Source organism: Polistes fuscatus, unplaced genomic scaffold (assembly GCF_010416935.1).
Source record: "Polistes fuscatus isolate 324 unplaced genomic scaffold, CU_Pfus_HIC Scaffold12, whole genome shotgun sequence".
In the NCBI taxonomy this organism is placed as follows: domain Eukaryota; kingdom Metazoa; phylum Arthropoda; class Insecta; order Hymenoptera; family Vespidae; genus Polistes; species Polistes fuscatus.
Window position 1 is genome coordinate 4,037,621 of NW_025113020.1, and position 24,805 is coordinate 4,062,425.

The 24,805-nt window shown below is 28.1% G+C and overlaps 1 protein-coding gene across 3 annotated transcripts; it reads right to left on the reverse strand.

Moving 5' to 3' along the window:
* Positions 1–615: 615 nt before the first annotated feature.
* On the reverse strand, positions 616–22,886 carry LOC122513404 (heparan sulfate 2-O-sulfotransferase pipe). Of its 3 annotated transcripts, XM_043629739.1 has the most exons (9): positions 22,624–22,886; positions 22,484–22,547; positions 15,856–16,004; positions 6,387–6,457; positions 2,516–2,716; positions 2,234–2,313; positions 1,651–1,932; positions 1,019–1,173; positions 616–851 (listed from the first exon to the last, which is right to left on the reverse strand). In XM_043629739.1, exons 2-9 carry the CDS (start codon positions 22,531–22,533, stop codon positions 658–660), a joined length of 1,182 nt encoding a protein of 393 aa, XP_043485674.1. In that variant the 5' UTR covers positions 22,534–22,547; positions 22,624–22,886; the 3' UTR covers positions 616–657. The 3 variants fall into 3 exon arrangements, with proteins under 3 accessions (XP_043485674.1, XP_043485673.1, XP_043485675.1); XM_043629738.1 differs by lacking the exons at positions 15,856–16,004; positions 22,484–22,547; positions 22,624–22,886 and adding an exon at positions 14,141–14,486; XM_043629740.1 differs by lacking the exons at positions 15,856–16,004; positions 22,484–22,547; positions 22,624–22,886 and adding an exon at positions 12,372–12,432.
* Positions 22,887–24,805: the final 1,919 nt, after the last annotated feature.

Below are 24,805 nucleotides of genomic sequence, written 5' to 3' on the forward strand. Positions count from 1 at the left end.
GTTAAACGAACGAACACACATTAGAACACATTTTAAAAATGGCAGTCATTTATTTATGGGGGTTCGAGGGAAAATAAAGCAAAAAAAAAAAGAAAAAAGGAAAGAGGACATTGTCGGTGACAATTGAATTATTATTTGTTAATAAAATTATCAATAATAATTATATATTACCCTGTGTATGAAGTTTATAAATGGTCCCAGTTAATAAATCGGTACAAAAACTCATGATCCAAAATAATTTCTCTTTGTCAGTCTTTGACAGGATTCACCGTTGACAATTGTTCATCGTATTAATTAAAACAATTAAAAAATCAAATTTTTTTCTAAAGTTTTCTAACCCTTTTGTACTTTGATGTCGAGCGTGACTCGCCATCGAATGCTAACCCTCCCTTGTCGAGCCTCACTCGACAATTTTATTCATATTTTAATTTGATTTCTAATTCAATTCTATTTTTTTTCTCAAATCAAAATACATTTCAAATAAAACGTTTCGATGTAAATTTGTCAAACAAAATTGGTAAACAAAATTGAAATATAAATATAACATTGCGAAGGATTAAATGTTAAACAATCGAACGAATTTTATTTTTTCACCCGAACGATAATCGAAAATAATTGTTTCTTGATTTGATTTTTATTAATTTCTTTTTTCTTTTTTTATAAACGATTATTCATAGTTATATCCTGATTGGTAAACTTCAATGCACGCAATTGTCTGTACAATCGTTGCCTGCAAAATTGATAAAATTCTACCTCGCGAGTAAAATTTTGACGAACTATATCCTTAACTTCCTCGCTAACGGGCGGCTTGAAGAAATTCCGGTTGATACTGGTGAACGCGTGTGTTTGATCTAAAAACAAAACCAAAAAAAACAAAAAAAACTACCATAATGACAGACAACAACAACAAAATATACGAATATATACAATACGTTTATATAATATAACGACTAATTCGAATTATTATATGAAAATGAATGATAATTATTAACGTTAACACGTTATAATAATTTAATACCGTGATAAACTTCTGTTGCACCTCGGAAAAATCGAGGTATGTAATTTTCCAGGACGGTTAGCGTAGTATTCACATCCTCAAGGACACCAACAACCGCGTAATGTTTCTCGACTGCTAGTTTGGCACGTTCCAAGGCTCCCACCGTGTTGAAAGGACTTTAAATAGCAATTCGGGTTATAATGGTTTTTATCAAAGAAACAAACGTGACAACGAAATACGGAAATTTGACAATGTCAGGATTCACATGGTCACTTGGTGTATGTCCGAAGCATTAATCTATGAGAATAAATTCATAAATTCGGTCTTTCACCTATATATATTTATTTGGTATATGTCGACATTCACCACGTCAATCCTGACATTCTTCAATTTCGGTCTTTCACCTATATATATTTATTTGGTATATGTCGACATTCACCACGTCAATCCTGACATTCTTCAATTTCGGTCTTTCACCTATATATATTTATTTGGTATATGTCGACATTCACCATGTCAATCCTGACATTCTTCAATTTCGGTCTTTCACGATAACACATATACAGGGTGTATTAAAACGGATGATAATAAATGAGTTAGGTGGGATGACCTGTACACCCTGTAGATGCATGAAAAATTAAAAATCAACTCACGTGCACTTTTCGCTGTGTCCGCAAAAGAAAAGGGTCTGTCTACGATGATCACCAATACCCTCGTGTATTTCTCCTTCCAAATAACGACACTCCCTGTCACCCTTCAACACGCACGTCTCAAAGTCTTTCTTTAACCAATTCGGATCGGGTAAGGGTAGATCAGGGAAAATTTGTTTCCTTTCCACGTAATACCAGGGTGCTCTGACGTAATAATACCAAGATATAACCCTTTCAACTGGATCACGAACAACGTTTATGTAAATTGGTTCTGGTAAATTGAACCTAGGGAATTATAAAAATATTGAAAATCAGGTAGGGATTTTTTCTTTTTTCATTATTATTAATCCTCGTTGACATACAATAAGATCAGACGAGATCTCATTAATTTCATGTGTCTTTGTAGACTTTGACATATTTTTGACGCATTCAATTAAATATACGGAATGTGTTAAATATAATTGTTGAACTAATGAAATAGTATTTTTCTAATGCTTTCCAATTCAATTTTATTTGTATGTCAAAAAGAATGGTTGACGAATTTATCTGTTAAAAAAAGGTTAAAGAGTTAACGGCTAAGACTCACTTGGTAAAATTCGTAAAACACACGTGTTTAACGTAAACCGATGGTTCCGAATAACTGCTGACCATTCTGGCTAGTTGAAGCTAAAACAAATGACAAATTGTTATTGTTTATTTGTCTACCTATATCCTCCACGTGTCTGTCCAATTCGAGCTGAGCTTTTGCGATTTTGACAGCAAGCATACATCCAACTTTCAATTGAGGCAAACAATTACTATTCAGTTGAAATGATTCGTGATAATCGAGTGGAATATTTGGTAAAGAGGAGAAGGTTGGGGTTCGTACCTGTTCAATCGGGGCGAGACGTATCGTTTCGACTCTTTGAACTCGATCTCTGTTGAAGGAAAAACCATTCCTCATGGAAAGCCTTCTTAAAAGTTCCATGAACGTTTGAGAACCAACTTTTGGTACGCGATTGAAGAAAAGTACCAATCTGTCGGTTCTCTTCGTGTTATTCAATCCATCGATGTCCTCCGTTTGTTCGTACTAAAAAATAAATAACGAACTTTTTTTTACAATAGTGTAATACGATTTATTTGACTTTTTATTTGCCTAATTCGAGAAAAATCAATTCAACGGCTTAGTCATATAGGATTTTTCGTTCCAATTAAATTTTTAATAACAAAAATGTTCAAAAAGACTGAATGAATTTTTAATAAAACAATCCGCCATTTTTTCGTCCGCCATTTTTTCGTCCGCCATTTTTTGTCCGCCATTTTTTCCTCCGCCATTTTTTGTCCGCCATTTTCCATCCGCCATTTTTTTGTCCACCATTTTTTTGTCCACCATTTTCGGTCAGCCATTCGGTTCAATTAAGTAATCAAATTTTTTCATATTTAATATAAACCTAAATACAAATTTAATACGATAAAATTTTGAAATCTTCACCATTACGTTTTATTCACTTAACAATAATAATAAATTGAAAACCGTGGGATAATATAGGATTAGGATGGTACACGTCAATGCATCGTGACGAGTAAGAGTTCGCAAAGCTTTTTCAACTCGAGTATAAAAGAAAAAAGATGAAAATAAGATCGAATCCATTTCTGGTAAGTCTAGAGACAGGTAAGAAAACAGTATACAGTCACTTCCTGAAGAGTCTCAAGCATCTGGCAGTCCTACCGATCGGTCAACGTACTCGATGCCGATCATAGGGAAGTATGTACATTCTTGATGCGTGTCTTACATTAGTTGCGTTTTAACAGCTTTATACTACTAGCTAGATACATTTACTATCATTCGGAAAACTTTCAAGTCATTCTTTCTGACTTAGAAACTCGAGAAACAGACTCTTCGAAATAATTTTTTCCCCTTTCTAACCTTTCATCCCTGACAAATGGGATTTAGTATCGTTACAATATACTCAAAGAAAAATATCGGCAATGAAACATAGAAGCAAAAATAGACAAATAAAATTCTAATTTTTCAACCATTTGCAATCCTAAATTATAATTCAATTATTATATGTTTTTACCAACAGCTCCCAAACGTTTTTAAATATTTTATATGAAATTTATTTTGATTAAAAGAAATAAAGTAATTCGATCGGTTAGATAAAAGTAAAATTGTCGAGTAAGACTCGACAAAGGATATCCCGTGATAAAAAACTAATGTCGAGTCACACTCGACGTAGGAGTGGAAAGGATTAAGAAAAGTGAAGTCATTAGGTAAACGATATCGTTATCGCACAGTTACGCTTTGATCTATTTTTATACGTATATAATATATAGGGTGGTATAACAAATATCTGACCCATGTTTGTTTTAACATTCTCCATGTTATTTTGAACATGTTTTCCAAATGATTATTTTCTAAGAATCTAGAACGAGTATCTATTTCTTAAAGATCAATTACTTTCTAATTAATTACGATTAATCGTGGTTACTTGTTCTCGAAAGATCGAAAGTGTGTGCGTGTCTTCTTGAAAAGTATAGAAAGGTGCAGATTTTCTTGCAATGGAACGAAAGAAACATAAATCGTGTAAAGACTAATTCAGTCAGGAGTCAATAAAGTCAAGGAGTCTTTTTCTTTTTCTAAAATGTAAGTGAGAGAATCCCAAGCGAGTGAATTATTTCCGATTACGGTGCGAACGTCTTCTACTCGTACGATTAATGGCCACTGGTAAAACTATTTTTCATTTTATGATGTCGTTGTCGTGTCTCGATAGCTTTCACCGTAAACGATTTAGAACGTCACTTGTTTTTTTTTTTCTTATTTTTTTTTTTTCCTAACCTTAACATTGTATCTAACCTAAGAAATACTTGCTCTTGAATTTCTCAAGTACCATTATCAATCAAATATATTACGATTCATTACGTTTCATTACTAACAATAATATTTACCGACTCTTACAATATTGCAAAAGGAAAGTTAAAACCATAATTGTGTTTTGTTTTTTTCTAACCTTAACTTTGTATCTAACCTAAAAAATATTTCATATTGTATTTCACAAGTAACATTATCAATCAAATATATTACGATTCATTACGTTTTCTTTATTAACAATATGATCTATCAACTCTTACAAAATTATATAGGGAAAGTTAAGTTGACATTGATTTTTTTCTTTTTATTATATTTACACAGTTGTCTGGGTCCATCAAGATTATACACCGTTCAAGTAATAAAACGTAAATACTTAACCTTCTCTTAGAAAACGAAGGCATAATTTTCACATGCATTTTTATATATTAATTTTATGTTTTATATTTTAATGGGAAAATATTCATTAAAATGAAATGATATTTTAGAAAAGATATACATGGGTGGATTGAAAATTTTCTAACCTAACCAAACTTAAGTACATTGAAAAGTTTTGATTACGAACATCAGGAGGGTTGAAAAGTTTTGAGCTTAAACTGTAAACAATTCAATTTTAAACTGCAAAAATGATATATTTTGTCAATTGGAATGAAATGTTATATAAGAATGTATGTGAAATTTCTTCTATGGTTAAATTTTGAGTTTTACAGCTTATACGGTGTATGATTCTGATGCCTGTACTGATATTACAACTGTAATTAAAAAAAAAAAAGATTGATATCCTGGCATCTTGATTTTCCTCTTGTAAAATTACGGAACTACCGAATGGGAGGTATATTAATTATTTAACTGTTTAATTGTAATAGATCATTGTAATGAAACAAAAGGTTGTTAAGTAAATCGAGATATTCTTTTGTTCAATCTGGTTCATTCACGTGCTCTACTTATTATCTACGTACACTAATGACTTTTTTTTTTCACCAACGTTGTCGCAAAGCCTGCGAACCGTGGTCCGGTTAATAATTACACCCATAGATGCATCCTCAACCAAGATCTTTAACGAGCTCTTATGTTAGTAGTCTAGACAATAAACTAGAAAAAAAACTTTCCAAATCATTTTCTCCTATGTTCTTTTTACCTCGACCTTCGTCAAGGATCACCGTTTTCATCAATCATGCTGGCAATTTTTATCTCTTCTAATTAGTATTTATTTTATATTTTTTTTTGGATTGTCGAGATTATTCTAATTGAAACGTTGAGAAATCAGAGTGAAGTATTTCAGATTAGTTTATTTTCTATTAAAATATTGAATATTTGTTGATATCCATTTTACAAAGAAATTTGATCAAAATATTGTTGAACTAACCTCAAAATCACAGCTATTGAGGTTAGTAAAAAGAAATGAAAGGTAGAAATGTAAGGATCCATTTTGAAAATTGGTCTAAAGCATTTATTTTCAAAATCACAGCTAATGCGATTCGTTCATTCTGATTTTCAAAGAGCCTCAAATCGTAAGTTGGAAAAAAATATAATCGGTTGAACGTTTTACAAGTGCAATGAATCGTATCGTTGAATTATTCGATGCCGTGTATTTACTCGAGTGCATTCACTGGAATATATATATATAAGATAGAATTCCCCGTTAGATCCTAGCGTAACACTATTTCCTTTGAAAAAAAAAAGTTTCATCGATCGTCCTACCGAATGATAATCGAATTTCATTCCTAATGGAAAAAAAAATTAATTACCTATACGAAACCATAGAATAATTATTCTGAAAACAACGAATAAAATAGACGGAGTATTTTTATCTTTCTCGTCTTATTGCTTTTTTTTTTTTTTTTTTTTTTATCTTCTTCGAAAGATAATTTAATTGTAAGTGAAATATTACCTTCTCGGTAACGCGCTGCAAGTTCGGATAATGATCGTTCCCGCTCGGTGTAGATTCCATTTGAACTCCTTCTAAAAAACAAAATAACATTCGATCGTTAATGAGATATTCTAATATGAAAACTCGCATCCGAGATGATTTTTACAAATTTCATCTAAGTTGATTACTTCCTGATTTATAGGAATACTTCTATACATTAAATTTTCAATCTAACCTATAAACGTTTCACAATTATTTTTACGATGATCATATTAAATCGTAGAATAAATATAAAATAATACGATGTTAATCATTCATTGTTAAACAATTATGTATATATTAACAATTGTAAAACGTACGATCGATTATCGTATCGATATTATCGAAAAAATTGGTAAATGAGAAGTTTCAGATAGTTGAAACGTATTGGAATTGAACTACGAGATTAGATCCAATTTTCAATCTAACCTAAAAAACGTTTCACGATTGTTTACAGTTATCATATTAAATCATAGAATAGATGTAAAAAAATACGATGTCAATCATTTATTGTTAAACAATAATGTACATATTAACAATTGTAAAACGTACGATCGATTATCGTATCGATTTTATCGAAAAAATTGGTAAATGAGAAGTTTCAGATAGTTGAAACGTATTGGAATTGAACCACGAGATTAGATCCAATTTTCAATCTAACCTAAAAAACGTTTCACAATTGTTTACGATGATCATATTAAATCATAGAATACATATAAAATAATACGATGTCAATCATTTAATATTAAACGAAAAAATATGTATTAACAATTATAAAATGTACGATCGTTTATCGTATCGATTTTATCGAAAAAATTGGAAAATAGGAAGATCAAGATAGTTGGAACGTAATCGGAATTGAACCACGAGTCAGAACTCTAACGTATTGGAATAGCCCTTTAAAAAAATGCAACCAGTAAATGCATCATCCACTTTTCTGAAGTTGCTCGATATCGGGCAAGAAAAAAAAACGATTGATGCTCGAGATCATTGAAGAAAGCTGAAATAAAAGAGAGCGAGAGAAAGGGAAAGACTGCAACCAATCAAGGGGAGAAAGAACAAAAAATACTTGGTGCCCCGAAGCAATTGGGTTTTTTTTTTCTTTACTTCTCTGTCTGTCTCTCTCTCTCTTTCTCTCTTTCTCTCTTTCTCTCTTTCTTTCTTATATTTTTTCCTTTCCATTATATTACTGCGGAGCAACCGAGTCGGTAACTTTCTAGGTGAACGAGATTTGCATCGTTGCTCTTCAATTTTGTTCATCTAACATCCACGATGATTATTTCTCATAATATCATAATAATAATAATGCCCGACCGATTTATCTTGAAAATATGTTTCTCTATATCATGTTTATTTTATTTTATTTCATTTCATTTCATTTTTTTCCGCTCTTATTTATTTTATTTCTTCCTTTTTTTTTATCACGTCGAAACATAAATCGAAACTTTCGTATTCTTTGCAGATTTATATTCTCATCGTCGAGAGAGATTTACATTTTAACATTAAATTTACATTTAATCTCTCGACGTATCGAATTAAATTTGAGCCCCCCGCCCCCCCCCCCCGCCCCCCCCCGCCCCCAAAAAAAAGCTGTACAAATTTCTGAGTCCTTAAACTGTGAAGTTAGAAAAAAACCAACAAAAGCTGTTCATTGATTTATTAACATAAAATAAAAGTATTGACAAAATTCATACTTATAAAACATTAATTAAATTTATTAGAAAAAAAAATACTAATTTTTTTCGAAACCTAAAAGAAATGTTTATGACATCGTGGTTTATTCGGGAATCATTTATTTCTTTTATCCATTTAATCCGTTACCAAACGTAAATAACGTTCGTTTTATTTATAATCATCATATTAAATAATTAAATAATATATAATAAATATTATATATAATATATATAATATTTATTTATATATTAATAATAATATATAAATAAATATTAAATTAATAATATTTATAAATTATATTTTAATATTTATATAAAATAATATTATTTAATAATAATATTATAAATTAATATTTTAATTAATTAAATATATATAATAAATATTAAATAATCATATTAAATAATATAAGATATTATAAAAGAAGAAGAAAAATAATAATAATAATAATAATAATAATAAGAAGAAGAAGAAGAAGAAGAAAAAGTATAAAAATTTGCCAATTTCTAGTAACTGGAGAATAAGTCGGTATTACCTTTGTCGGAATTTCAACTCTGGGAATGAAAAATTGTATTGCTTTTGTATGTGTGTATGTACTCTCGTGTATGGGTCCGTTAAGAAGGCGGGTACGTTGTTTGCCTTTAAAAGAAGCTTACTCAAACCGGACTATTCCCCATAAGGTTAGCATATCGTTGATCTTGGCCGAGATTCGTGCTGACCATTACGGTCATAATCGTGCACGTGAATCTTAGAAAGGAACTACGCTTCTTTAATTATTAACTGAAGATTTAGTTCGTATTTATTTTATCTAACGTATCGGAATAATTATCATCAGACTATTTTTTATTATTTTTCAACTTGATTTGTAAAATTGTGAAAATAGGATGAGTCAAAAAATTATAGTGACGATATAAATAATTAAATAGGGTTTGTATAAAATATTATTAAAATGTTGAATAAATTCTAACTAATTATTTTTTGTTTCTTTTTTTTTTCTTTTTTCTTTTTTTGTATGTAATAATAATACTTTGTAATAATAAACTACAAACCCTCCAAACCCGAAAGGGATGGAATAAGAAATAAATAAATAAATAAATAAATAAATAAATAAATAATAAACTATATACAGGTAATTGTAATAATAATCAATTGTTGGAAATATAGTGAACATTTCTACAAAATATCAATCATTTTAAACGAATAAGCGTGTGGATATTCATACGTAATGTCAAATGAATCACATAATCGAAATTCCGTTAAATCGAAGACGATCGTAAACGATACGAGTTAAACGTCGGTGAAAGCCTTTCAAAATCATAATCTGAATGTCTTTTTTATTGCATGCTATCTTATTGACGATTCGATCAAATGAACGATTAAGAATTTTATTAATAATAAATTGCTGTTAAATGACGTATTTTAATGTGACCATTCATTTTCGAGATAATTTTTCAGAATTTATGATAAAAAATTGTTTTAATCTATGGTCTCTTATAAATCAAATTTTCAACCTAACCTATAAACGTTTTACAATTGTTTACGATGATCATATTAAATCCTAGAATACATATAAAATAATACGATGTCAATCATTTATTGTTAAACGGAAAAATATGTATTAATTATTGTAAAACGTTCGATCGATTAACATAAAGATTTTATGTAAAAAATTGGTAGATAAGAAGATTCAATCAATTGAAACGTATTGGAATTGAACCACGAGATTAGATCCAATTTTCAATCTAACCTAAAAAACGTTTCCCAATTTTTTACGATGATTGTATTAAATCCTAGAATACATATAAAATAATATGATGTCAATCATTTATTATTAAACAATAATGTATATATATTAACAATTGTAAAACGTACGATCGATTATCGTATCGATTTTATCGAAAAAAAATTGATAGATAGGAAAAAATCCAGTCAATTGAAACGTATTGGAATTGGACCACGAGATTAGATGCAGTTTTCAATCTAACCTAAAAAACGTTTCACAATTTTTTACGATGATCGTATTAAATCCTAGAATACATATAAAATAATATGATGTCAATCATTTATTATTAAACAATAATGTATATATATTAACGATTGTCAAACGTACGATCGATTGTCATAAAGATTTTATCGAAAAAAATTGATAGATAGGAAAAGATTGAGATAGTCGGAATGTCTCTCGTGGAATTGAACCGCGAGACGTTCGAAAAAAAGTAACGGACGTGCATGCCGTTGCACGAGAGATCATGGACCGGACCGGATCCGATCAGACCGACGACCTTTTACTCTCTTTTTAAATGAGAAAGGGGAAGGGGAAAGAGGAGGGAGAGAGAGGGAAAGCCCTACTGACCCAGAAGTCGTGAAAGCGACGCGACGTGTCCGTAAAAATGGTCCTCGCGTGTTTGTGCTCTTGCGTGTGTGTTGGCGTTTATATGCGCCTTTTACTCGTTTGCACGATACCAATTCCTTTCTCTCAAACAAAGGTATTTTTGTGGTTATGTTTAATTATAGTTTGTGTAGTCTCCTACCTGAATAAGTCAAAAAGGTTCACGAACACAGACCCACGCACACATTTTAATGACCTTTCTCAGAAATGGAGACCAAGAGAATTTCAGTGATTTTGATCTTTCTAATTTTAAAAACAACAACCAATGAAATTTTGTTAATCGATTACTCACGAAAATCCACATTTGTACGATCATTTACAATAGATGACATTTTGTATAATTTTTTCGTTATTTCGTCATACATTTTTACGATCCTTCAAAAGTCTTTCTTCTTTGCAATAAATTACGAATTGGAAAGACAATTTCTGATTGGCTGCTGCTGCAGGAAGTCAACGTTTAATACGTTCCGTGCCATGTAGGGCGTATTCGACCCACGCTGACATCTTGTCACGAAGGGAAAGTATTGTATCGAATACAATTACATTTCTTATTGTATAAAATGAAGATTTTTGTTGTTTCAATTTATTATACAGTCAATTGTGGTCAACTTAATAACATCATATATACATGATGGTTTAATTCACAATGGCGCACGTAAACGTGTGCGATTTTCAAAAAAAAACATTTTTCTTTTGACTTTTAAACCATGGAATATATTTAACTGATTTTGCATCATCTTTATCGATCATTTTTTATGGACAAATATATAAACATTTAATTTGTAAATTATTAATCGAAACGTGCGTATTCGTGACTCGTTGCAACCCAAAATTTAGGCTCTGTTTAAACTCGCACAGCGCAGTTAATATTTGTTCGATTTCAACATATAAATATGGAATCTTTGATTGACACTAAGTACAATTGAATGATCTTTTCAAAAATTTGCATTAATAACAAATATCGTTGATATCGTAGAGTATACTGTAAAACGTGTTGTTTTTTTTTCCCCGATGCGATATCAAAAATATTATTTCACAAAAAACACCTTATAGGTATATAAATTATTTTTTTAACTGCTTATGCATACATATATACATGTAATACTTGCAATATGTTATAACACGAGTCACACGCGTGTCGGTAATTTCTCTACCAACAAGTAGGTTAAATCTTGCCGTATCAGATTTGCTCCAGTTTTATCACTCCCATCGGGACACTGAATTTTCGATATAAATGTGATTTATTTATCTCGTTAAACTTAACTGTTAAATCTTATTACATTTTCATCGTTGAAATAATTCAACGAAGAGAAACCTACATTCACGAGTACTTGTAAAATATAATATTTAAGTATTAAGTATTAATCTTGATAACCTTTTCACAATATACATTTACTTTCTCTCCGATAATTCTAAATCGAATTAAAATTGTCGCAAGAAATTTATTAACGTTCCCATAACCTTTTTGAGATTTTTTTTCTTCGTTCGTATGCAATTACAACGATTAAACAAACAAAAATTGAACAAACATGGAAAAGTAATCATTTTTATTTCGAAATTATGCATTGTTATATCATTTAATGTTAATGAACAATAATTAAACGAATGAAATAATGAAATAATTTAATAATATATATTTCACAGCATTAATTGAAGAAATTAATCGAAGTAACCGTCAATGAAATTACTTTAAACATACTGTTTCGATATTTATTATATTTTAAAGTATAATAATTTGAAGGTTAGGTTAAATTGTGTTGTTAATCATTAAACATGCGAAGACAATAGTTGATATTTCGTATACTGGGTCGGTTGAACGAACAATAAAAAAAAAAAAAGAAAAAAAAAACAGAAAAAAAGGTACAAAGCAAAATATATGAACATAATAACACATAACGAACACCTACCTAATTGCTAATTAAAACGGCAGCGTAAGGTAAGGTATCGGTAGTTGCGGTCATAAATAGAGGTCATACGCTTGGTCTAACTGTAATGAATTTAATACTTAGTTAAGAGAACGGCAAAGTAACTGCAACGATTTGCATTCGTGAAACTATTAATTGCATCTATCCACACACAAGTAACTTAACCAGGTGAGATGAGAGAATTTTAATTCCAGTATCTATTAAGGAAATAAAAAAGAACAAAAAAAAAATATTCTTCTCAAGGAATAAAACTTGATATAATCATAAAGAGTACGTGATGGTTTTCATGAATACCAACTTTCTGATCGAATATCGCTTAAACCGGTACGGAAGAATCGAAAGATGCGTTTATCGATCATTAAACGTTTCCTGTGAAAGGCTTTCCTTTTAAAAAAGAAACTGTTCAAACAGGAACACACCTATGCATCGTTGGTAAATGTATTAGTTGGGTGCAGTACATGTTTTTCCTTTTTTTATTTTCATCAAAAGAAAAACTACTTACTTTCACCATTATCGTATTTCTGTATTCCTACGTAAAATATATCATATTATGTATTATATATATTGATATCGTATTATTTATATTATTTTATATTAATTTATATTTATATTATTTTTATTTATATTAATTATAATTATTATTTTATATTATTTTATATTATTTTATATTAATTTATATTTATATTATTTTATATTAATTAATTTTATATTATTTTTTATTATATTAATTATAAGTATTTTATATATTTTATATTAATTAATATTTATATATTTTTATTTATATTAATTATAATTATTATTTTATATTATTTTATATTAATTTATATTATATATTATTTTTATTTATATTAATTATAATTATTATTTTATATTATTTTATATTAATTTATATTTATATATTATTTTTATTTATATTAATTATAATTATTATTTTATATTATTTTATATTAATTTATATTTATATATTATTTTTATTTATATTAATTATTATTATTATTTTATATTATTTTATATAAAGTTATTTTAAATTATATTTCTACAATATAATTTTTTAAACGGATAATTTAAGCCTATAAATAACTAAATAAATAAATAAATTATTATTATTATTATTATTATTATTATTATTATTAATTATTATAAAATATTCTTTTCTCTCGTGTATATTAGTATTAAATTCGCGAGTATACTAACTAATTGCGAACATATAAGTATATAATCATGTACGAACATATAAAAAACACGTTTTAAATTAAACCTAACCTCTAAAGCGTAAATTTTCTCACGAAGACTCGCTAAAAAAAAAGTAATCTAATTAATCGAGAGAAAAAAAAGAAAGAAAAAGAAAAAAACTAGTTTAACGATACATTAAAAACAAAGTCAACGAGTAGTCTAGTTTTTGAATCAGATAAATTCTACGAATCCAACGATCAAACACAACGATGATATAAACTTATTTCGATTAATGTTTCCTTTTTGCTTTTTTAAACGATACTAACGGATATATCGGTTTACTTCTTTTTCTATTATTAGTTAATTATAACATATCGAGAATTAACATAACTGGATTGTAGAATATTAAGCGAGTTAGTTTGTTTATAAATGAGAAGTTACGTTTCGATGAAGCGAAACGAGTATTAAAGGTACACAAAAGGGGAAAGGAGGGAAGAGGGTTCGGAAGGTTGAGAGGGGAAGTTGGAAGGTTAGGGGTGGGGAAGGGAAAGGTAAGAAAAACGGGGATGGAGACTCACCACTAGCGGCGTCTCTTGAACTTGTCTGAGTCCTTCGTACGTTCACTCTCACACCTTGACCTTCCTCAAGCGGGAAGTCGAGACTCACGTTTACCATTACAAAGAATATTCCTTGCCGTACCTTGTAATCAAGTGCCAAGGAAGTGGCAAACAAGTGCCGTGCAACTACCATTTTCATTTTCTTTTTCTTTCCTAATTTTTGTCCTAGCCCACACCGAATATATAACATTTTCTAATTTATTTCAATTACGTCTGAAATATGACGTATTAGATTTCTGAAGAAGTATTAAGAATTTAGAGGTTAAGTTTGATCAGTGGGTTTGACGAATTGATGGGAATATTTTATTATTCTTTTCTAATATTTTGTTAACACCTATTACTGAACTTAGGCCTATTTTAATTTCCTTCAATTACGTCTAAAATATGACGTATTGGATTTCTGAAGAAGTATTAAGAATTTAGAGGTTAAGTTTGATCAGTGGGTTCGACATATTGATGGGAATATTTTATTATTCTTTTCTAGTATTTAGTTTGCACCTATTACTGGACTTAGGCCTATTTTAATTTCCTCTAATTACGTCTAAAATATGACGTATTTGATTTCTGAAGAAGTATTAAGAATTTAGAGGTTAAGTTTGATCAGTGGGTTTGACGAATTGATGGGAATATTTTATTATTCTTTTCTAGTATTTTGTTAGCACCTATTACTGGACTTAGGCCTATTTTAATTTCCTTCAATTACGTCTAAAATATGACATACGGATTTCTGAGAAAGTATTGGGAATTTAGGGGCCAAGTTTGATCAGTGGGTTCGACATATTGATGGGAATATTTTATTATTCTTTTCTAGTATTTTGTTAGCACCTATTACTGGACTTAGACCTATTTTAATTTCCTCTAATTACGTTCAAAATATGACGTATTAGATTTCTGAAGAAGTATTAAGAATTTAGAGGTTAAGTTTGATCAGTGGGTTTGACGTATTGATGGGAATATTTTATTATTCTTTTCTAATATTTTGTTAGCATTTATTACTAGACTTAGGCCTATTTTAATTTCCTCTAATTACGTCTAAAATATGACGTATTTGATTTCTGAAGAAGTATTAAGAATTTAGAGGTTAAGTTTGATCAGTGGGTTCGACATATTGATGGGAATATTTTATTATTCTTTTCTAATATTTAGTTTGCACCTATTACTGGACTTAGGCCTATTTTAATTTCCTCTAATTACGTCTAAAATATGACGTATTTGATTTCTGAAGAAGTATTAAGAATTTAGAGGTTAAGTTTGTTAAGTGGGTTTGACGAATTGATGGGAATATTTTATTATTCTTTTCTAGTATTTTGTTAGCACCTATTTCTGGACTTCTTTTTCTTCTGTAGCCCGTTTGCGCCCAATATTGAGCATAGGCTTCCCTTAACGCATGTTAAGGGTTTTTTTGGCCATAACTCGGCACGCTGGCCATACGGGTTGGCGAGTATAAAATTATAGGATATTAAGAAAGGAGAATTAGTGGGTTTGAAAGGAGAGTCAGGGATAGGACAATGGTTTCACCCGTATGGTTTTGGGAGATAAACCAAGGCTCGCGTAGGCAGGGGCGCGTCCCTGAAGTAGATCTGTCAACTATCGGGTTCATAGTTGAGTATCTACCCGCTACCTATGAGTATCCATTACACGATTAAAATTGAAATCAAAGAAATGACCATACTTACCCGATGACAATTGTTTCCCAGAGATTAGTTCATCCTCGCCCGGTTGCAAACGTACCTCCATTTTTCTAAGACGCGAATGCAGTTCTCTCGTGTGTAGAAAAAGAAAAAGCGTACAGGAAATACCGACCAGTGCGATAAGCTCGATGGTTCTGCAATCAGAGCGAACAATGAAACAAGTAATTTGTATAAAATATATTTGTTTTGTTTTTTTTTGTCTTCTTTTTTTGGTTTCCTTTTCAATATATAAAATCTTATTTTAAAAAATTATAACAAATTTTCAAATCATATAACGTAACTTTGGATTCCGTAAATGTAAACATTTATAAATGAAATTACGAAAGTATCCTTATTCGAGAATTATTATTATTATTTGTAGGTTTCTACGTATACAAATAGGAATGTAGAAATGTAGAAATAAAAACTTTGTCGGCCCCTTTCGTAAATTACAAGACTGCGAGGATACTTTGATTACCCTCGTAAGATAAATTTCACGTTAAGGGTACTCGTTGTTGTTCCACCATGAAATACGTATAACTTTATTCGCTATGGTGTAATAAGGTTATGCCATAGGGTACACGCAAATTTCACGTAGAAAATCATCTAACTGTTGTGTTGGTCTTAATATTTTAATATATAACTATTAATTATTAATAATAATTAAATATATTATTATATGGTTACCGTGAAAGATTAAAAATCACACAATTGTGCTTGGTGTGTGTTTAAATTTTGTTGTTTAAAATTAATCAAAAATATTAATAATTAATTTAATAAATATTAAAAAATTAATATTAATCAAAAATAATATAAAATTAATCAAAAAAATAAATATTCGTATAATTCTTGTTCGGTGATATTGTACATAAATCAAATAAATAAATTTATTTGTTTAGTGTAATCGTAAATATCGTAAAATAGAAAACGAAAGTGTTCGAGAAATATTTCCCTGACGAGGAGAAGCTGAAAAAAGAAAATGTAGAAAAAGAAGGTGTGGAATATGTGTTAAATAGAAATAAAAAAAACGCAGTGAAACTACGTGGGAATGTAAGAAATAACTCGTGGTACTACATATTTTCGATTGTTTTGAAAAATACCATACTTTTACGAGATCATTCATGTACAAAATTAATATTCATATCCCGTGTATACAAAATTTTTTTTGCGTTACATTCTATCGACTCTTATTTTCGTTTGAAGTTACAATAGAATCTTATTGTTACCAATGCAAATTAATTAAATATTTATTTAAATATAATTATTAATAATATTGAATAATTGAAAATTTTTATTTAAATATTTATTTAAATATAATTATTAATAATATTGAATAATTGAAAATTTTTATTTAAATATTTATTTAAATTAATAATTAATAATATTGAATAATTGAAAATTTTTATTTAAATATTTATTTAAATATAATTATTAATAATATTGAATAATTGAAAATTTTTATTTAAATATTTATTTAAATATAATTATTAATAATATTGAATAATTGAAAATTTTTATTTAAATATTTATTTAAATATAATTATTAATAATATTGAACAATTGAAATTTTTTATTTAAATATTTATTTAAATATAATTATTAATAATATTGAATAATTGAAAATTTTTCTTTAAATATTTATTTAAATATATGTATGGAAATTTAGAAAAATATATTAAAATATATATCTGGGATCAGAATATTATATTTAAAAACATTGTATGCGTGTGTATATCGATTAAAAGTAATTCAAAATTTCATACAATTCGAAATATGAAACAAATGTATTTTCCTTTTACAGAAATCTTTCATATACGTAAATATATTGCGTGTTCTTGTATATCATTGTAATACAATAGAAAGATATTTTACTTCTCCGATGTATTTCAACGAGAGAGATATACCAAAAGGAAACCGAGCTGAATGCTACTTTCGAAGTTGTTCGTAACGAGAAACATTGCGGTTTATTATAATATCAACAAATTCTAGGACGATGATGAAGTTTTTCATCTTTGTAATTTCTTTCTATAGTTTTAATCCAAGTTCTCGAAGATCTTTGGGGTTTGCCATTGAACTATACAACGTTGCAACTTATTGACCACGAAAAATTAGAAAGTTTATAATTTTTGTATTTTATGTTATTTAGATTTGATTTTCAATTTACAATACTCGAATCCAGAACTCGTACGATCAGTCATGTAATAATAAAATTATAAACAAATAATTATTATTATAATTATATTTAATTAATTAAATAATACTTCTGTAAAATCTGATTTATAATTTTGTTCATTATAAATATATAATATATATATATATATTTGTTTGTTAATATAGTTTTATATTTGCAAAAATAGTATTGGAATTTTTGTTAAACGATTGAAAAAGGAATGGACTGTAAAACTGTAAAAAAATATATATATAAAAAATTAATAAAGATTATATTATATTATAATAATAATTTAATTTATATTTATATTATAATATATATAATAATAATATATTATAATAATTATTTTGTAAAGAAAATATGCGTTATAACGGTAAAATAAATAAAAGAAATATTGATGCAATAGCAAACACATTTACATAGACACCTTTATTATATGTCGTTCATTTCCGCAATACTGACGGTATTACGAAGCTTCATTATCGAGAGTAGAAAGGCAAGAATAAAGCAAAAATAATTATAAACTCTTGGTGTAAAGTCAAATGCGTTCCGAGACCTTTTCGAGATAATTACTTTTTGACATCATGCTTTCTAATATAAAATATAAAATGTAAACGACCTGAAACATAAACCACTAGAAAATAATTATTCATATTATTCTCGAACCTTTCAACTAAATAATAAGACCTATGTCATTATTAAATAAATTAAATCATTTGACACAGAGTAAAGTAAGAAAAAAGTACTTGAGAAAGAAAAATAAAAAAAAAAAAAAAAAAAAAACCCCCGTTGTCACGGACAACAGTTAAATCACGACTACGAATGTATTATTAAGTACCCTACGTATATGGTTGCATACTTGTAACACGCAATACTCGTTCGCGTAATTTAATCCTTATTGGTTACAACCACGTGCCCCGTTCTACTGGCGTAAGGCTTATTTCAAAAAAATTATTTAACACCGCGAAGGATTTTGCCCATAAATGTTAACGCAAGGAAATCATCTGTCATCGACACGTTCGCTATATATATTATTATTATTATTATTATTATAATAATAAAACAAAATATACATATATACACACACACATATGTATATGTTTTGCTCTTGTTGCTTTAAAAATCAAAAGAGAGAGAGAGAGAGTTTTTATCATGGATTAACTATAGGTAAGCATGCACAAAGAAGAATAGTTACGTATAAAAAGATTCTCCGGAAAAGAAATCGAGAAACGAACGGTATCGGTCGGAGTAGTGTCAACGACACAGGGAGAAAGGAACCGTAAGCTAGAAGGTACGCGTACCTATACCGTAACGGCAAACATAAAAGAAGAAGAAAGATAGATACGAAAGTACAGAGACACGTAAGGTCAATTCGTTTCTAGAAAACAGCTGATGAACAAAACATTCCGGAAAATCCATTTCCATCCTATCGGGGATACGCGATTGAATAAAATATTTCTTCGAATAGGCATCCTCGTACCTTTAATTAATCACCTGTCTGTATATTTTCTATCTTATTTATTTGTTATATATATTTATCGTTGTTAGAATAATTAACGGGTCCCCGACTGTGAAAATTTATTTTCTACAATTGTTTTAATTTTTTTAAATTTTTTTTATTATTGTCATCGTGTAATAATATACGCGTACCTATTCTGTAACGGCAAACATAAAAGAAGAAGGAAGATAGATACGAAAGTACAGAGACACGTAAGGTCAATTCGTTTCTAGAAAACAGCTGATGAACAAAACATTCCGGAAAATCCATTTCCATCCTATCGGGGATACGCGATTGAATAAAATATTTCTTCGAATAGGCATCCTCGTACCTTTAATTAATCACCTGTCTGTATATTTTCTATCTTATTTATTTGTTATATATATATCGTTGTTAGAATAATTAACGGGTCCCCGACTGTGAAAATTTATTTTCTACGAATGTTTTAATTTAAAAAAAAATTTTTTTTATTATTGTCATCGTGTAATAATACACGATACCTTGTAATACACGAGATCTGATTCTATTTATTATTATTATTTATCCTTTCTATGGATGGAATAGATTATGATACACGATATCAGACAATTTTTCAAGTTCTCTCTATTGCACAAGAGAGTATCGATACCATTCGATAGTTGTTTAAGGGGCCAAGCTTGATCTCTATTTCGAGACACGTAGACGATCATTCGAACGTTCTCATGCGGCATAAATTGTGGTCTCTCTTTCTCTTTATTTCTTTTTTCTTTTTTCTACCTTACTTTTATGCTTAGCACGAGACGTTTAAGAAGGTATTAGTCTGGTTTAGAATTTTTAAACAAAATTCAATTTTTATTATTTTTCTTTCTTCGTTCTCTGAAAGTATAGACCTTTCAAAATATGTCCCCGAAAGGAAATGGAACAATCCAATACGGTAAGATCGGATACCGCTTCAGCCCGCATGCGTTTTTCTCGAAAGTACTTTTTTCAAACTGGTCGACATGATATCTCGAGTTCTATTTATTCAATCGTCTTCAAATTTTGCATGAACTTTAAGTACACGTTGTATTATGGTGTTAACCAAGAACATTGTTAAATTTGTATTTTTAATATTTTGTTAAAAATAAATAACTTCGAGAGAAATTTCTTATCCGACAGCGGCCAATTTAAAAAATTTTTCTTTATCATCGTAATTCCTGTCGCGATGATTCAGATTTTGATCCAATACTAACGAGGAGTTTAGAATTGTGAACAAAAAAGAAACGAAGAAATGAAAAATAACGAACACAGGAACGTACAACGATGCCGTTAAACGTTTCGAACTTGTTCGTTAACCGTTCCTTTTATTTTCGCTCACGGTATCGATATTAGTTACGAGAAGTAAGAAGATAAATTGAAATGCAGTAGACCGATACTCTTGTCGCATGCCTCGTAAATAGCTTGGTTGTTATGAAAAAAAAAAAACAAAAACAAAAAAACAAACAAAACGAATACTTTGCTATTACCACTGGACGCGTATTCATTCCGGTTTCATCTCTTTTATTCTATTTTACAGTATTACTTAAACTACTTTATATTTCATTAATAATTAGTAACCTTCAAATAATATATCATTTGTGTAATTTATATTAGATTAAAACGTGTATGTTTATTATTTGTTTTGTTTTTTTTTTTTTTTGTAAAGACTTACAAACGTTGTTCAAACGAAAAGGGGGAGGGGGTGAGAAAAACGTGGAAGAAGGTGTAAATTAATATTTACGTAATATTTCATAACGGTATATTAAAAACCAACAGATAAATATTATAAAATAATAATTTAATTTTATTATTAAAATTAAAAATCAATCCACGGAGATAGGTTTTATTTTTAAATGAAATTTAACGTTAGGAATGAATTCGTAATAAATGCAAAATATATGTTTTAACAAAATAATATTTAAATTTAAAAGAGAAATAATTAATCAAATCAATCAAATAAGTTCATGTAAATCAAATGTTAATCATAAATGTGTATAAAATAATGCATTCTATGTTAGAAAATAAATATACCATCAAGTTTTCCCGTAAAATCAATAATTAAGGAGTTGCGTGATTTCGGCAAAATCAACGATTATGCGAAAAGTCAGGCATGCAGAAAAGAACCTAGTAGTTAGTTAATGATAACCTTGTTACACGCGATCATGGTTAACACAGAAGAAAGGTGGAATATTCGCCGAATCTATCCTATTCCAACCGATTCGTCTCATTGACTTTCGCTTTCATCCAGGGAAATTATTTTTTTTTCTTTTTATTCCTAACTTTTAAAGTATCTTTACATAGAAAGTTCCTTTCCTTTTTTTTCTATCTCTCTCTCTCTCTCTTTACAATATTAACTTTTATTTACTTATTAAATAATTGCATTCCTTCCGCGAGTTTGACCAACTTTTCTTATTTCTACATCGAATGGAATGAATGAATGATTAATGAATAAGAAACAATGAATTACAGTATAAATATTACGAGTTTTTTGTTATAACAAATATATATAATATAACAATATAATTTATTATATAATTGATTTTTTATCTTGTCCAGAAAATAAAACTATTAAAAATTTATTATGTATATATATTTATATATTATTTATAATTTATTATAAATAATAAATATATATATAATATATATAATAATAATACAATTACATAAGAATATAATTTGTTTAATATATAATAACATTTTTATATTTTATATTTTATATTTTTTATTTTATATTTTATTTTTTATTTTTATATTTTTATTTTTTATATTTTTTATTTTTTATTTTATATTTTATATTTTTATATTTTATATTTTATATTTTATATTTTTATTAATTATAAAATTTATTTATTTTTTTTAATTTATTATAAATTAATATAATTATATTTATTAATAATATGTTGATATTGGAGGTAAAAAGAAAAAAAAGAGGTAAACGTGATGAACAATTTGAAAATGTTTTTACTTACCTCTTAGGAACGACTACTCGCCTTTGTCTCCACATACTGTTCTTCGGCATCCTCTTCTTCGATCCTCAGGAAAAAAATAATGAAAGATAACGTTTGTCCTCCTTGAAACGTTGTCAATAATACAAACGTCAGATCCTTACCGATCCAACGTTATTTATCAACTTCGCGATAATTGAATTATCACCGATCATGCTTCGTTTAATCCTGACCGGTTGTTTTATTCTATATGAAAAACTTTTAATTTAACTGAATATATCGAAATTATGTTTTATTCAAACGATCATTTATTCTCACTGACACTTTTTTTCTTTTTTTCTTTCGAGAAACACGAATTACATTAATGCGTTATATTTTATTCGATAATTATATTATTTATTCGTTAACAATTGCAAATCTTTTTTTCACAAATGTTGATACAATTTTGTTCATCCTTTTTTTTTCTTGGGTTAAATAATCACCTTTTTCTTTTTTTTTTTTCAATTAATAATCAATCGACAACGAGATGAACATTTCTTATTTCTTGGTTTTGTTTTGTTTTGTTTTGTTTTCAATAATTGGTTAATAAACATTAATAGTCGGTAATAAATAAACTTTTGAAGGGACGACGAGACGATGAACGAGTATGTTACGAAGAAAAAGGTTGAATGATCCGACTGGTTTGCTGGTCGGCACGCGACTGACGTTTTCATACCAAGTTTCGTCTCATCCGGTGTGTGATCAGGAAGGTGCTTCTCACACGATTCCTCTCACACATTCTCTTCTCCTATCCTCTTCTCTTCTCTTCTTTCCTCTCTTTCTATGCGTTCCGATTTTCTGGGCCCATATCTTCAATCGATTTCATTTCATTACGTAATTATCACCTATCTCTAATAGAAACGTCAATATTTTATTTCAATACTACGTTTTTATGAGATTAAACAAATTTAAACATATTTTTCTTGCCTTCTGTGTGTAATTATCTACATTTGTTTAATAATAATAATCTAACACAGTCTAATTATTTTCATTTCTTTCAAATATATATTTTTATTTTCTAATTTTTAAATGCTGAATTCAATATGACTAATTTCATTCATTTTCTTTTCCATCATATCATAGATCTTAGATATACAATATTAACACATGTGCATGAAATATTAAGTAGTTATTAGTATGACAAGTCTGATTATTTTAATTACTTTTATTTAGAAATCATAGATTTTATATTTATGATGATCTAGTAAATTTTTGATGATACTTTATTGATTTTAAATGTAGCAAAACAATTACATTTCTTATTAATGAATATGTAGATTTATCTAAGTTTGAGTTATTAAGTATTAATACTTGAGTACTAAAGTGTGGACAGTGGTTTTTAATTTTAAATACATTCAAACGATTATATTTTTAACGATAAAACGTGAGGTACACCTTAATAATTTGAAATAAATCAAAACAATTATACTTAGAACTAATTTATATGTAGATCTATTAAATTTTGAGTTACTATGTACTCATCAAGAGTACTAAAATGTGAGATACACCTTAATAATTTGAAATACATCAAAACAATTAAACTTCTTATTAATGAATATGTAGATTTACCTAAGTTTGAGTTACTAAGTATTAATACTTTGATACTAAAATGTGAAGAGAGGTTAATAACTGTAAATACATTCAACAATTACACTTAGAACTAATGAATATATGAATCTATGTAATTTTTAGTTACTAAGTACTGATACTTGAATAATAAAATGTAAAGTACACCTTAATAATTTGAAATATATCAAAATAATTATACTTAGAACTAATTTATATGTAGATCTATTAAATTTTGAGTTACTGTGTACTCATACTTGAGTACTAAAATGTGAGATACACCTTAATAATTTGAAATACATCAAAACAATTATACTTAGAACTAATAAATATATTATGTTATGAAGAGTACTAATATTTGAATTCTACTAATACTTAAATCACTTAATTCATTTAATTCATTCATTAATACTAATACTTGAATCTTACTAGTACTTAAATCATTTAATTCATTCATTAATACCAATAATTGAATCCTACTAGTACTTGAATCATTTAATTCATTCATTAATACGAACAAAACTAATGAAATGAAATGAATGATCCCAATATGAATAAAAAAACCAACGTATAAACATAATTTTACTTATTGTTCATTATTTTTCCAAGAAGATAAAACATTGTACGTAAACGTTACATTAAAGTCGACCATTTCTACTCTAAATTCGTTACGCCAGTACCTGTTCTTCTACTTGTTTTGTTTTTCTATGAAAGAAATAGAAGGGGAGAAGTGGAATCAAG

Bases quoted from the DNA above. Each gene is read 5' to 3' on its own strand.
- LOC122513404 (XM_043629738.1), bottom strand. From the start codon at position 14,369: ATGTTATATATTCGGTGTGGGCTAGGACAAAAATTAGGAAAGAAAAAG. The intron at 2,314-2,515 runs GTACGAACCCCA...CATTTGTTTTAG, and splicing joins GTCTCGCCCCGATTGAACAG to CTTCAACTAGCCAGAATGGT. The intron at 1,174-1,650 runs GTGAGTTGATTT...TGCTATTTAAAG, and splicing joins GGACACAGCGAAAAGTGCAC to TCCTTTCAACACGGTGGGAG.